Source organism: Acomys minous (assembly GCF_964271855.1).
Source record: "Acomys minous genome assembly, chromosome: 5".
Classification (NCBI taxonomy): Eukaryota; Metazoa; Chordata; class Mammalia; order Rodentia; family Muridae; genus Acomys; species Acomys minous.
The window spans coordinates 68,760,017-68,773,773 of record NC_140494.1 but is presented as its reverse complement, the minus strand read 5'-3'; the positions used below and the strand labels follow the sequence as shown (position 1 = coordinate 68,773,773).

General features: G+C 35.6%; 1 protein-coding gene across 2 annotated transcripts; it reads left to right on the top strand.

Moving 5' to 3' along the window:
* Position 1: 1 nt before the first annotated feature.
* On the top strand, positions 2 to 12,007 carry AASDHPPT (aminoadipate-semialdehyde dehydrogenase-phosphopantetheinyl transferase). Of its 2 annotated transcripts, none has more exons than XM_084781536.1 (6): positions 2 to 263; positions 600 to 825; positions 5,210 to 5,331; positions 5,980 to 6,141; positions 7,159 to 7,230; positions 10,134 to 12,007. In XM_084781536.1, exons 1-6 carry the CDS (start codon positions 81 to 83, stop codon positions 10,296 to 10,298), a joined length of 930 nt encoding a protein of 309 aa, XP_084637662.1. In that variant the 5' UTR covers positions 2 to 80; the 3' UTR covers positions 10,299 to 12,007. The 2 variants fall into 2 exon arrangements, with proteins under 2 accessions (XP_084637662.1, XP_084637661.1); XM_084781535.1 differs by having other exon boundaries at positions 600 to 828.
* The last annotated feature ends 1,750 nt before the right edge of the window (positions 12,008 to 13,757 follow it).

Here is a 13,757-nt window from a genome sequence, read left to right as displayed (position 1 = left end):
GCAGACTCCGGGGAGGAAGGGGTGTGGTCACGTCACGTCCGCGCCTTCGGGCCTGAGGAGTGGCGGTCCGGCTGAGGCGCATGGTTGTCCCTGCTAAGCGATTGTGCCTGGTGCCATCCATGGAGGGCGTTCGCTGGGCCTTCTCCTGCGGCACCTGGCTACCAAGTCGAGCCGAATGGCTGCTGGCGGTTCGATCGATCCAGCCCGAGGAGAAGGAGCGCATCGGCCAGTTCGTGTTTGCCCGTGACGCCAAGGCGGCCTTGGTACTTGAGGCCTCCGGCTTTGGGGAGGCGGGCTGGGCGGGGGAGCCCCACACGAGCCCGTGTCAAGGTTGTCCGGGAGCTCGGGGCCCGAGGAGGGCCCCGGAATGCTCGCGTTGTGCATTTGTCCCTTTGTACCCTGGGATGCCTGGGGCTCTCCCCTCAGGATTCCAGTGGACACCGTTTACCTAAAGCTGGAGGCAAGGCCTACGGAGTAGTGATTTGTTGCTAATGAATATATATATATATAGCTTAGAACCACAAAATATGCGTTATAAGCAATGTTCTTATGAGATTAGTAGATATCAACACATACCTTATGTTTATGTGTCTTAACAGGCTGGCCGTCTGATGATAAGGAAATTAGTTGCAGAGAAATTGAACATCCCTTGGGATCATATTCGTCTGCAAAGAACTTCAAAAGGAAAGCCAGTCCTTGCAAAAGACTCGATGAATCCGTATCCCAATTTCAACTTTAACATCTCTCATCAAGGGGACTTTGCAGTTCTTGCTGCAGAACCTGAGCTACAAGTTGGCATTGACGTAATGAAGACTAGTTTTCCAGGTGGTGGTTTGTTTTACCAATTAATAGTTAACTGTTTTTATGTCTCAGATCTTAACTAGTAGGCAGTTGTAGACCAGGAGACTTATAAATATAGGTACTTGCTGTTCTTAATTTATCTGACAGAGCGTTTAATTGAAAAGAATGTGTTTCTTTTAACATTAAGCTTTACCTGTAGATAGAGTAGATTCTAAATTACTGCACCTTTTAAACCTTAAATCACTAGCTACATTTTTCTCTATAGGTACGCACATATAAATTTTTCCTAGTATTTTTCTCTTGCTGTTACAAAATAGAGAGACTAGATTACAAATCAGAGAAACCCTTGAGGACTGAGATAATACATTTATTCATGAAGGTGGTGCCTCTTTGTCCTCTCAATGCTGTTGTACTGACAACTAAATTTTCACACGAATTTTGAAGGTAACAGACTTTATTATCGAAACACAGCCCTAATGAAAGGATCTGGTATTTTAGAAGGCTTATTCTAATGTACCTGCTACTGCAGAAGGATCAGGATGGCCTTGGGTAATAGTCCCAATGGGTTTGTAGCTTTGGGAATATTAGCTTTTCCTGTAACTAGAAATTAGTGGAGGGGCATAGAAGGAAGACAGCACAATTAGTGTCTGTCTGGAAGTAATGGAACACCTTTTACAACCAAATTTTGTGCAGTGTTGATTATGATCAATACAGAAGAAGGAAGTCATTACTAATTGAAATTTTTAATGGTGGGAAGGGATTTGAGCAGATATTTAAGATTCTGTCTCTTGTTAGCGCTTTATTAAACCTTTTGACCCCCAGCAATTTTGATTAAAGCCCCTTTCTTCCCTTTTATAGTTTCATTGGCTCAAAACTTATATGTGCAGTAACACAAAGGAAGTGATGCATTCACTGGGGACTAGCGTCCTTACCATTCTTCTAATTTTCAAATTGTGATTTGCTGTATCACCTGTTCTTAGTGAAGATGAGAATGAACCTCCAATTCGTTTCACTGGCGATTTATTAGACCAAGATGAGTGAAGCAGTTGACCAAGGAATGTTCTTCAATTTTGCTGAAAGATTGAAGGTGTAACTTTGGATAATAGTGGGAAAGTACTCTGTACCAACCATCATAAAGGAGTATCATTAGCATATCATAGGAGACATTGTATCCATAAGCAATGTCATGTAGTCACATAGGGAGTCATTTTCCTTATTACCTAAGCTATGTCAGCTAAGTACAGCTCATTTCCCAATAGATTTAAGCTATGGGGACTGAGCACAAGTAGGAAGGTTACCTTCCTAATATTTAGAGAGAATGTTGTTTTTCTGGTCAAGTTTTTTCTTTGTTTTCTAATATTTATCTACTATTAAAGATGTTTGCAGTTTTAGGTGTAAGGAAGATAATAGTATTATGATCTGTTAATAGCATTTATAAAATAAGCATAATCAGTATACAGATTGATATTTAAGTTGGAAAATAATAAGAATTCTATTTGCATGGTTTTGCAATTTCGTGTTTGTGTTTCTATTCTATTTTGATGTAACTGACACAATAAAAATAATTTAAAGTATTTTGAGAAGCAATTCTAACTTTAACTCAAATAATTTTAAGTGATAGTTGCTAGGTGTAACGATGCACACTTCTGTATTCCTAGCACTTTGGAGGTAGAAGCAGAAGGATCATGAGTTCAAGTCCATCCTGAACTACATTGCAAGACCTTGTCTGACACACACCCTACAGTATAGACTTTGTTATACAGTTGTTCTCTAGAGAGCTATTGCATTATAAGTACAAATTAAATATGGGTGGTATAAATTAGGCTTTAGCATTACTAAAGAGCTGGGTGGTCTTTTGAGATATGGATACCGGTTTTAAGACTGTGAATTGGACATATAATGGAATTCAAACTCTTGAATATATCCTTTTTTCTTGTTCTTTTCTACTTTGTATTTTCAGGAATCTACCATTTCTCATTTCTTTCTAGTTATTTTCTTTGATCACTTCTTTTTGTCCATTCTAGTTTTTATTGCCTTCAATTAGACATTGCTCAACTCTCCCCTCCATAACTCGCATATTCTTGGAGAAGAATGGATACTTTTACTGTTTTGGTTTTAGTTTACGTGTTCTTATGGGGCTGGTGATATGTGTGGGGGCCAGAGGACAATGTACAGCAGAAGTCATCCTCAGAAATACCATTTGCCTCCTTGATACAGGGTCTTTTAACCTTTAGCTTTAGTTTACAAATTAAGCTAGACTAGCTAGCCAGTGTGACCCTTATGGTTCCAGTTATTCCTCCCAGCACTGCTATTACTGGGTTGTATACTTAAGTATGTATGCACATGTTTTTAATATTTATTACTTAATACTTTGTAGGATGGTTAGGTAGATTGTAGTAGGTATCAGTATATACAAATTGTATTAAGAATTTGCCTACATGTATGCCCAGTAACTATACTGACATTTTGATGGACAAATTTTTTTTTCTACTGGGATTTTCTTTTAATTTTCTATGTAAACTGGAATAAAATAGAATTATTTGACCAGTATGCATTTCCCCCATCACACCACAGGGTGGTGCTGCTGTCCTTTAGTTGAGTACAGAATCACCTTTGCTTGCTGTTTACTTTGTTCTTAAATATATAGGAAAGTACTCATTGGTATTTTTCAGCTATAAATAATGACTTATGTTAATTGGTTTTTAACACCTTTTTTAAAATTGCTTTACTTTTAGGTAAAAATTAAAAGAGTTCATTATAGGTTATAAGCAGAAAACATTAAAAAAAATCAACAGACAAAATGATACAGTAGGTGAAAACAGGCTTATCTTAAACCTAGTTTTGTTTATTACTTTATTAAAACTACAGTTTTGTGCAAAGTATGACATATCCCATCCAAATTAAGATGTTCCTCCTCTTGATTTCATATGTGATCGTTATGCCATTCAAGGAGTTTATCTTCTCAAGGTTGTGGGTGTGGGTGGTGTGAGTATGCGAACTTAGAGGCCAGAAGTTGTCATCAGATGTTTTCCTCTGTCACTCCTATTTTCCTTAATGTTGTGACATGATTTCTCACTGAATCCAGATGTTTGTCAGTGAGCTCTGGGGATCAGCTTCTCCTCACATCCTTGCCCTTACAAGTGCCTTCCTCCCAGCACTGAGGTTACAGACACTAGCAGGCATTATACCAGCTTTTACAGGTGCTGAGGCTCCAAGCTCAGGTCCCCATGCTTGCTTAGCAAACTACCCATTGAACCATGCTTAACCCCTTTAAGTTTTTTAAGGCTCTCTAGGAAGTTATTTATTAAGGTAGTAGATACCAGAAACAATGAATGAATCAGTTTTTAATTTAAAAAAAATTTTTTAAATTGGGAGGCTTCCAGTAATTCTCAGGAAAGAAAATGACCTTTGGCTTATTAAAAGGATGCATCTGTGCTCCCAAATGCTAATACTCTCTTGTAGTAGGAACTCCCAAGATCAAAATGAGAATCATTGTTATGACCTCAAGTACTACATATTTCTGAGTTAAACAAAAAGAAGCTTTTTTTTTGAAGACTTGACTGTTGAAGTGAAAACATTTTTGCAGAAAAATTGACTTACAATGTTTCCTTCCCTGAATTACTATAGGAGAGATATTTGGTTACTGCAGAAGTTCTAAACAGTACAAAGGACCTCAGTTCATTTTGTTCCAGATGTTCCTGCTTCTATCACTTGAGTGTCTATATATTTACATATTTGTTTCGTTTTCCCAATAGTAACTTCAAATAATCAGTTATTTGAAGGTATGCATTATTTAACTTAATTCTTGTTGCAAACTGTTATAAAACAGTTGTCTCCAGCCCCCAGCCCCCAGTAATGTTGCAGAGTCAAAATGTAAACCCAAATACAGCGTGGATAATTTGTTGTGAATTTTTGAAAAGCATCTTGTCATGTGTAAGAAATTTCCTTTTAGTTGTTTAAGATTTAAAACAAGTTTGACTGCAAAGTATTAAGGTTTTGGGGACATCTTTTGAAAACTAGGGTTTTCCTGACTAATTATTTAATTTATAATTCATGAATTCATATTAAACTGCTTCTTTTAGGCTAACTCATGCTGGTCATGGTGAGTTATTTATTTAACATCTAGCTAATGTTGATAGTGCTGATATTTTATGTAAAAATATTTCTTTTGCTGTATTTGTTTGTTTATAGTAATAGGAATTTAATCCAGGATATTGCACATACTAGGCAAGCACTCTACCGCCGAGATACATTCCAACCCTCATTAAGATTGTTTTCTGAATAAGTTGGCTTTCCTTTTTGTGTACTCTTAAATTGTTTTCAGTGATATAATAGCTTTTTAAAATTTGATTTTATTTTCCTTATTAATAGAGTAACTTTTTAAATTTTGTATTCTCTGATTTGGCAGGTCGTGGTTCAATTCCAGAATTCTTTCATATTATGAAAAGAAAGTTTACCAACAAAGAGTGGGAAACAATCAGAAGTTTTAATGATGAATGGACTCAGCTGGATATGTTTTACCGCCATTGGGTATAATTTTCTTATAATTTTGACAGTGGTAATCTATAATTACTCCATTGCCTTCACTAGAAATAAGAGTGATAATACCATACAGTGCTCAATGTAAATGGACAATTTCTTGAGAACTTTATTGTTTTCCTTTTAATCTATATTATTATAGCATTTATTTTGAGAAATTTTAAACATACCATGCAATTGAAAGGTGGCTTACTTTTAAAACTAAAGATTTATTTATCAGCCGGGCATGGTGGCGCACACCTTTAAAATCCTAGCACTCAGGAGGCAGAGGCAGGTAGATCACTGAGTTCGAGGCCAGCCTGGTCTACAAAGTGAGTCTAGGACAGCCAAGGGTACTCAGAGAAACCCTGTCTCGAAAAACAAAAAGAAAAAAAGTTTTATCATTTATAATAATGTGTTCTGTGTCAAACTCTGAGGATGGCACTGTTTGGTCATTATAGTATACAATTGACAGATCTTAAATGATTTACTCATGTACTACTAAGATGATTTGTTTTCAGTGCTTGTATTATATACAAAACAAAATTACAACCTTACAGCTGAAACAAATACAGAAATCCAAATGTACTGTATCTGTGTTATGAAAAGTTTTAGCTATTGATTCTCTAAAAGAAGAATGTCCCTTTCTTTCTCTGTTAGGCACTGAAAGAAAGCTTCATAAAAGCCATTGGTGTTGGATTGGGATTCGAAATGCAGCGGCTTGAATTTGATATATCTCCATTAAACTTGGATATAGGCCAGGTTTATAAGGAAACACGCTTGTTTTTGGATGGGGAAGAAGAAAAAGAATGGGCCTTTGAGGTAAGAAATTTATTATAACTATTGTAGCTAAGACTTTTTATATTTACTCACATATGTGAGAATAATCTAGGGTGTTCCTGAAATGTACATGAAGAATGTCAATAGTGAAGAGTTCATGTCTGTTGTGAGCCTGTATAGGTTCAGAGTGCGTAAGTTAAATCTAATCATTAAAAATTTTCAGTCTTAGCAACACATAGTGGCACTCACCCTCAGTATCAGTATCCAACCTCTGAGTTGGAGGCCAGCCTGGTATATATAGTGAGTTCCGGGCCAGCCAGTTACATGGTGAGACCTTGTCTTAAAAAAAACAAAAACCTATAAAAATTCTTCAATCCAAAAATAAACAGCATTGTATTAATATAAGGAGTTGGGACTTGTGCTTTAATTTGTTCCTCTTTCTCCTCATTAGGGTTGCTATTGCTATAATGAAACACCATGACCAAAAGCCACTTGAGAAAAGGGTTTATTATATTTGGTTTAAACCTCCACATCTTAGTCATCACTAAAGATGTCAGCATGGGAACTGAAGCAGTGCTGGAACCTGGAGGCAGGAATTAATACAGAGGTTATGGAGGGGTGTTGCTTACTGGATTGTTCCCATGGCTTGCTCAGCCCCTTTCCTTGTAGATTCCAGAACCACTAGCCCAGGGATGGCAGGACTCACAGTGTGCTGGGCCCTCTCACATTTATCATTAGTGAAAATGCACTACAGATTTGTCTACAGCCCATTCTCAAAAGCATTTTCTTAATTGAGGCGCTACTTCCATTCTGATGGCTCTAGCTTGTGGTAAGTTGGCAGAACCAGCCAGCACACTGTCATAATAAAGATTAACAAAGTGTTTGCTTTAAGTGTGAAATACTTAATCCTCTTTGTATACTCCATGGTACCAAGAGTGGTGAAAGTATATGAGTGTATGTAGAACTGTGTAGAAAGTAAATGAAATTTAGAAAATGTTTAAAAAAAGTCTAAATTTATGTTTTAAAATCTGAATTTATTATCTTTTTTTTTTTTTTTAGGAAAGCAAAATAGATCAACACCATTTTGTTGCAGTGGCTCTTAGGAATCCTGATGGATCTAGGTATCAAAATGTAAGATTTTGATTTTTTTAAAAAATGTTTCTAAAAAGTAAGAATGGATCACTGATCCTTTTGGTTTTATTGATGAAAATTGTAATTTACCTTGCTTCAGGTTAGGGGTCAGAGGTCATGATAGGTTTTGTTTGTTTTGTGAGCTTATGATTTACAATGTTATTTATTATCAAGTGTTTTAAGATTATCTGGAATGTCACACACAGAAAACTAACAACAACAAAAGAATCTTAACAAGATGATGTACTCTTCTTCATACTTAGTTATCATTAAATGTTACAAAGGAAAATGTTGACGGGACTGCTACATTTTTAATAGAAATTTAGTATCATCCCTATCTTAGTTGTAATAATAATTTATTTTTAGGTGAATTATGCCTGTATTGAATATAAAGGGTTGGTGAAATCTGGAATTAACTTACAAATTAAACTTACTCTTAGTGTTGTAAACTATTTCCAGAGTTTATGCGAGACTTTGTATCATACTGGAACTTAGTGTCATCTCACTCCTGGTCTTTCCATCAGAATCTGTGTGTTTTTCTAATGTTGTTATCTAGTAAATGAGGAGAGATACTCAGAGACTCTAGTTCTATGTGAATAATTTATTTATGGAATACTGTTAGCATACCTATGCTTTGTTTTCACAAAGTGTGTATGAGAAAATATGCATATATGTGTGCACACACTTTCCTTTGTCATTGCTTCTAGAAAAACAGCATAGGACACAAACCACTTCTTTTATAATAAGTATCGAATTTTGTCATAGATTGTCTTAAGAATATTAACATGTTAGAATTGATACTTAATGGGAGATGGCGTGATTCATTTTATTCCTCTTACTCTCAAGCCTCAGCTTCATATTCCCTTTGAACACCTTTTTGGGTGCATCTTTATAGGTTTTGTTTTAATAATATATTCTTTGAAAATGCAAAATGTTTACACAATATCCATTTGTCACTTCTCTATATAGTCTCCTACTCTGTCTCCTTCCCAGTTTGATGTACTTTGGGTTTTCTTTTAATTTTTGTTGTTTTGTTGTTATTGGTACCAATTAGTGTTGCTCATATGGGGAACGTACACTGGGTCATGAGCTGTCTTACTGTCAGCCATATCCCCAAAGTAGACTGACTTCTTCCCCAAATAATGAGGCCCTGTTGGGGGTTTTGTCCAGTTGCTGCCCAAATGATTAGACTCACATACCTCAGAATGTTTGTAACCTTTCCTAAGAACTTATTCCTGTTTGTCAAATAAAAAGCCAACACACACAGGCAGAGCAAATGGGATAGGTGTGCTTAAGGTTCCCAGGCTGGTTGGATAGGGAGGTGCTTGGGAAAGGAAGCGGTCAGAGACCAGAAGATGATTAGAGACAGCAGAGGAAGAGGGAAAGAAGGCTGCACCACGGGTTAGGTGGGGAAGAAGCACATGGCCACCTTGGATGGAGGATTTGGCCCAGATGATGAACATTAGCAAGTATTTGGGGTTATGGACAGGAGATAGGTAGCTCGATAGAAATTATTAGAAGCAGATGGCATGGGATTGCAGTGGGGTATGGGGTACCTGCCTCAATATGAGAGGTAATCTAGGGATTACCTCTGCCCTAGGGATTATATCTGCCCTGCCCTGGGTGAACCAAGGCTATTTTAAAACATAACAGGTGTCTGTGTTTTTGATAAATAGCTGGTTAGAATATACCACCGTAAATAATTATAGGGCTAATAATAAACATTTATTAGGCCCTACTTCTAAATTAATACCAACAAGATTCTTCTCTTATTTGTGTAGGAATTTTGATATACTTTATTCTTGTGCAGGTCTTCCTGAACCTCAATTTGCTGTCTAAAAAATTGAGATAACCATATTACATGTTATATATGATAGCATGGTCTAGATACCATATAACTTTGTTAAGAAAATGTATAAAGCTCAAGTATTGTTTTATATGAATTGATTAGCCCTCATCTGAAATGCTTTGGGCCCAAAACATTTTGGATTTCTGATTTTGTGGTGCGCGCGCGTGTGCGCGTGCGCGCGCGCGCGCACACACACACACACACACACACACACACACACGTTTAATGAAATTTTGGAGTTGGGGCCCAATATTAAACATGGACTTCATTTATGATTCATAACACCTACATAGAACCTGAAGGCAATTTTACACAATGTTTTTAATGTGTCTGTCTTTTGATTGGCTTGTCACATGAAATAACCTTGTTATTCAGTAATAACTTCCTGCATGAGTGTCATCCCTATGTGGTTCCTGTAGATTTATCATAGCAGGCCCACATATCAGTAGTTTTGCAAAAAATTTGCTGATGGCATGCTTCTACTTACTGAAATCACAGATCTTCAAATTTCTTTTGTGTATTTCTACTGAGTTGGACTTTCTGCACATAGGATCTCATTGTCTTTAAACAAATATAATAGGTAGTGGCTATATGAAACTTCAACATGTTTATTATGTTTTACTCTTTTCTTATTGAAATACTAGTATTAGGAATAAAAACAATATTGTAGAAATTGTATTATGGCCTTATTTAATATAATGAACTGGAATTATTTCATGATTATATGAAGTATTATTGATCATATGGAGTATTAAAGCAAGGTAATAACTACAGTTGATCAGAGGATATAGTGATGGTGGTGCTCACACATGACTAACTTAAGTATAAATTGCATTTTTTTCAAGAGCAATATGGTAATATAGATTAAACCTGTTTTTTTTTTTAACCCTTGAACCAATCATTTCACTTCTAAAACTTGTCCATAGGACATAATTAAGTATGTCTCTCAATGCCATGGAGTTTCGTTGGAATTTTCATGATTATATGAAGTATTACTGATCATATGGAGTATTAAAAACAAGGTAATCTTTTTTCTTTTTGTTTTTTCTCTTAGAGGTCTTATCAAAATGATTCTAAACCATCCCAGAGGGAGTTTACCATTCTTAACTTCAATGATTTGATATCATCTGCTATTCCTATGACACCCGAGGATCCTTCATTTTGGGACTGTTTTTGCTTCACAGAAGAAATTCTAATACGAAATGGTACCAAGTCATGATAAGATTTCCTGAGTTAGGAAATGAAATGAAAGGGTAATCTTCTGTATTCACTGAAATAAGTTGTCTGATGTGATCAAATTTTATTTAACATTTTTAATTTTTTTTTTTTCTGAGGCAAGGTTTCTCTGTGTAGCCTTAGCTGTCCTAGACTTGCTTTATAGACCAGGCTGGCCTCAAAACTCAGAGTGATCCGCCTGCCTCTGCCTGCCGAGTGCTGGGATTACAGGCAGACCCAAATGCTTTTTAAGAGCAAATTTCTAGTTCAGTGGCTTCTTCTTTGAATATGTTTGTTTTTTCCTGTCCAGAATTGTAATTAATAGAAGTGATGGCAGAATCTTCCAATGACAAATACGCATTTTAGAAAGAAAAAATAAAGTGTATACATGTTGAAGAAAACATGCGTTTTCACCTTGTTTTTTTTTTTTTTTTTTTTTTTTTTAAGAGAACTACTCTAAAATTTGTGTTACGGCTCCAGAAACTTTTGTTGCACTGAATCTATAATAACTTAAAAAAACAAAGATAAAATCCTGTATTTTGAGTTTTGGGGACGTACATCTGCTCTTCATAACTATTTCTGCTGCATAAACAGTGGTTCTAAGATTGTAGTGTGTCTGTTTGGCACGTAGCAGAAGGTTTACGTTGTCAGTATTTTTTGCATTGACTGCAGTAACACAAACTGATGGAACTTCCAGGTTTCTATGTTCATAATGTTTGTAACATTTGTTTTATCAGAATAAATACCCCTAGCCCTACCCCAACCCCAAAGATTCCATCAACTCATATGTGTCTTGACAATTTTTTAACCACTGTCAAACGTAGATTATTGGAAAGGAAAAGCTAAGTCCCACTTGGGAGAATTTCATTGAGGTAACACTAACTGAGCTTGAAGATGTTCTATACTGCACTCATTTCCCAGTTAGGAATTTTAATTGTCTGTATCATTACTGTAAGCAGTTTTACTACAATGAAAATTCCATGGCATTGAGAGACATACTTAATTATGTCCTACAGACAGGTTTTAGAAGTGGAATGATTGGTTCAAGGGTTTAAACAAACAGGTTTGATCTATATTACCATATTGCTCTTGAAAAAAATGCAGTTTATACAGGTTAGTCATGTGTGAGCACCACCATCACTATACCCTCTGATCACGTGTAGTTATTACCTTGTTTTTATTATCTGAAGCTTGGTTTGTTTTTTGTTCTTTCTCTGTATTGGCCTGTGTAACTAAAAAGTGATAGCCTATTTTAAGTTTCCATTTCTTTTATTATAAGCAAGGTTAATATGACTATTGGATATTTTATATTTCTTTTTTATAAAACTCTTGTTCATGTTCATTTGTTTTTATTTACTAAATAGACTTAAAGTGTCAACATAATATATAAACATGCCAAGACCATCATATTGATGAGAGAATCTAGTACATAGTTGTAGTGCATGTCTTTAGGAGTTAGTCTTGTTACTGTTAAGTATCAAGAAGTAGAAGAATACCATTTTTATTACAACATTAAATATTGTGTGTAAGTTGTATAAGTACTTAGGAAAAGTGTTTTATATGTTTTTATTTTATGTAGCATGTTTATACAAAGCATAGAAAATCTTGTAGCATTTCTAATAGATGACATATTGTTATCCCCTGCATGAGTATAACACTGAAAAGAAAAAAAAATTGTGCTGTCATTATAATAAAATGATGACAATTATGGAATTTTAGGGACTTGACAATGTTCCAGATTTTGTGGGTTTTTTTCCCTTTCAATTTTTAAATCAAGGACATTATGTACATAGTTTTAAAAGTTAATTAGATCAGATATTTTTTCACTGTTTTGAATTTTTTCTACCTCTTCCTATTCCAACAACTAGCAATTTCAACTTTTAGCTGGTATGCTTTGTTTTGTTAGTTTGTTTTTTGCTTTTTGTTACTGCAACTAAGGTTTATGGTGCTTTTATTTGTTTTTTGTTTGTTTTTGTTTTTTTAACTTTAGGCTTTGGTTTCCTGATTTTATATAGAGATCCTTTTTTCTCCCAACCTTGCACCTTGCTCTTATGCCACTCTCGCCCCCTTTACTTCCCATTGTTAATTGTTGGCATTAGGTTTTACAACCAGTATTCACAGCTGGATGTGATTATTCTTTTTACTTTGTTTTAGATATTTTCTTTTGCTAGTGTTGGTTTGGCCAGATACATGAATACCATCTGTGTAGTTATACAGCTAGCAATGAAACTATCAGTTTTACTATCTTAAATAATGGTTCTTGAACAAATGACTTTATGTGTGGTCATTTTGCCTACTGTGGATGGAATGCAGCAGATGTCATGGAATCTTCTTCACTGTAAGCATGAGGAATATTGCCTATTTACTTTGTCTGGTATCTCATCTCTTACATGCACTCCTTTCTATGGTGCATAACCTCAGTTAACTTCTTTTTTTTTGTTTTTTTGTTTTTTTGTTTTTTTGTTTTTTGTTTTGTTTTGTTTTTCGAGACAGGGTCTCTCTGTAGCCTTGGCTGTCCTGGACTCACTTTGTAGACCAGGCTGGCCTTGAACTCACAGCGATCCGCCCTCCTCTGCCTCCCGAGTGCTGGGATTAAAGGCGTGCGCCACCACGCCTGGTTCTCAGTTAACTTCTTAATAATAACAGAACATAATACAAGATTTTGTTCTGAGAATTTGCAAAAGAAAAAGTTCCTTTTAAAAAGTGATACAAAAATTTAGTTTCATAAATCATTTACCCCACTCTACTGCAAACTTACCTTGTTAACATTGTTTATTTTTACTTTTCCCACATACTTGGTATTGCCAAATAGTGATTTTGGTTCTGGCCTAGAAATAAGTGCTAGATCATAGTCTCTTTGATCCAAAACTGTTGTGTACATTGTACCATATTGCCCAATGTATAGCTTGGTGGGTCTTACACAGGAGTTTCCATGGGTTTATTGATAGCATAAAAAAGATGTGTGTGTGTCTCTTGTTATTTTATACATTCAGATAAAATTTAGTTATAGATTATCAATATCCTATTACTCAGTATCTAAACCCTGCTAAGGAATTAGGATTATGTAATTCAACAGACTCAGTTGAAATGTAGCCAGCTAAACTTTTGAGAACCAAATAGATGAATGTACATAGAGCTCTGGTCAAGAAACATTCCTTAAAGCAATTCAACTACTTAGATTTTTCAATATAAAGACATGAAGACAGCTAATGAAGTTCTGCCTGCCAGAATAGGGGGAAAGGGTGGCTAAATAAACGCATCTGTCAGTGAGTTTGGTGAAAATGGCTGGATGCATCTTCAGTTTATCAGCTAAATGTTAACTGGCTCTGTATGTCTTATCCAAGATCATTTGTAGTAGAGTAATAGTCTTCCAGCCTAAGTACTTTACATTTACCAGGTCATTTGATTATTGTTCCTTTTAAGAGGTAGATTCTGTTACCTTTATTTTAATCATGGGGAGGTG

Coding starts and splice junctions, on each gene's coding strand:
- AASDHPPT (XM_084781535.1), top strand. CDS start 81: ATGGTTGTCCCTGCTAAGCGATTGTGCCTGGTGCCATCCATGGAGGGC. Junction 5,332..5,979: donor ATATGTTTTACCGCCATTGG/GTATAATTTTCT, acceptor TTTCTCTGTTAG/GCACTGAAAGAAAGCTTCAT. Junction 6,142..7,158: donor AAAAAGAATGGGCCTTTGAG/GTAAGAAATTTA, acceptor TTTTTTTTTTAG/GAAAGCAAAATAGATCAACA.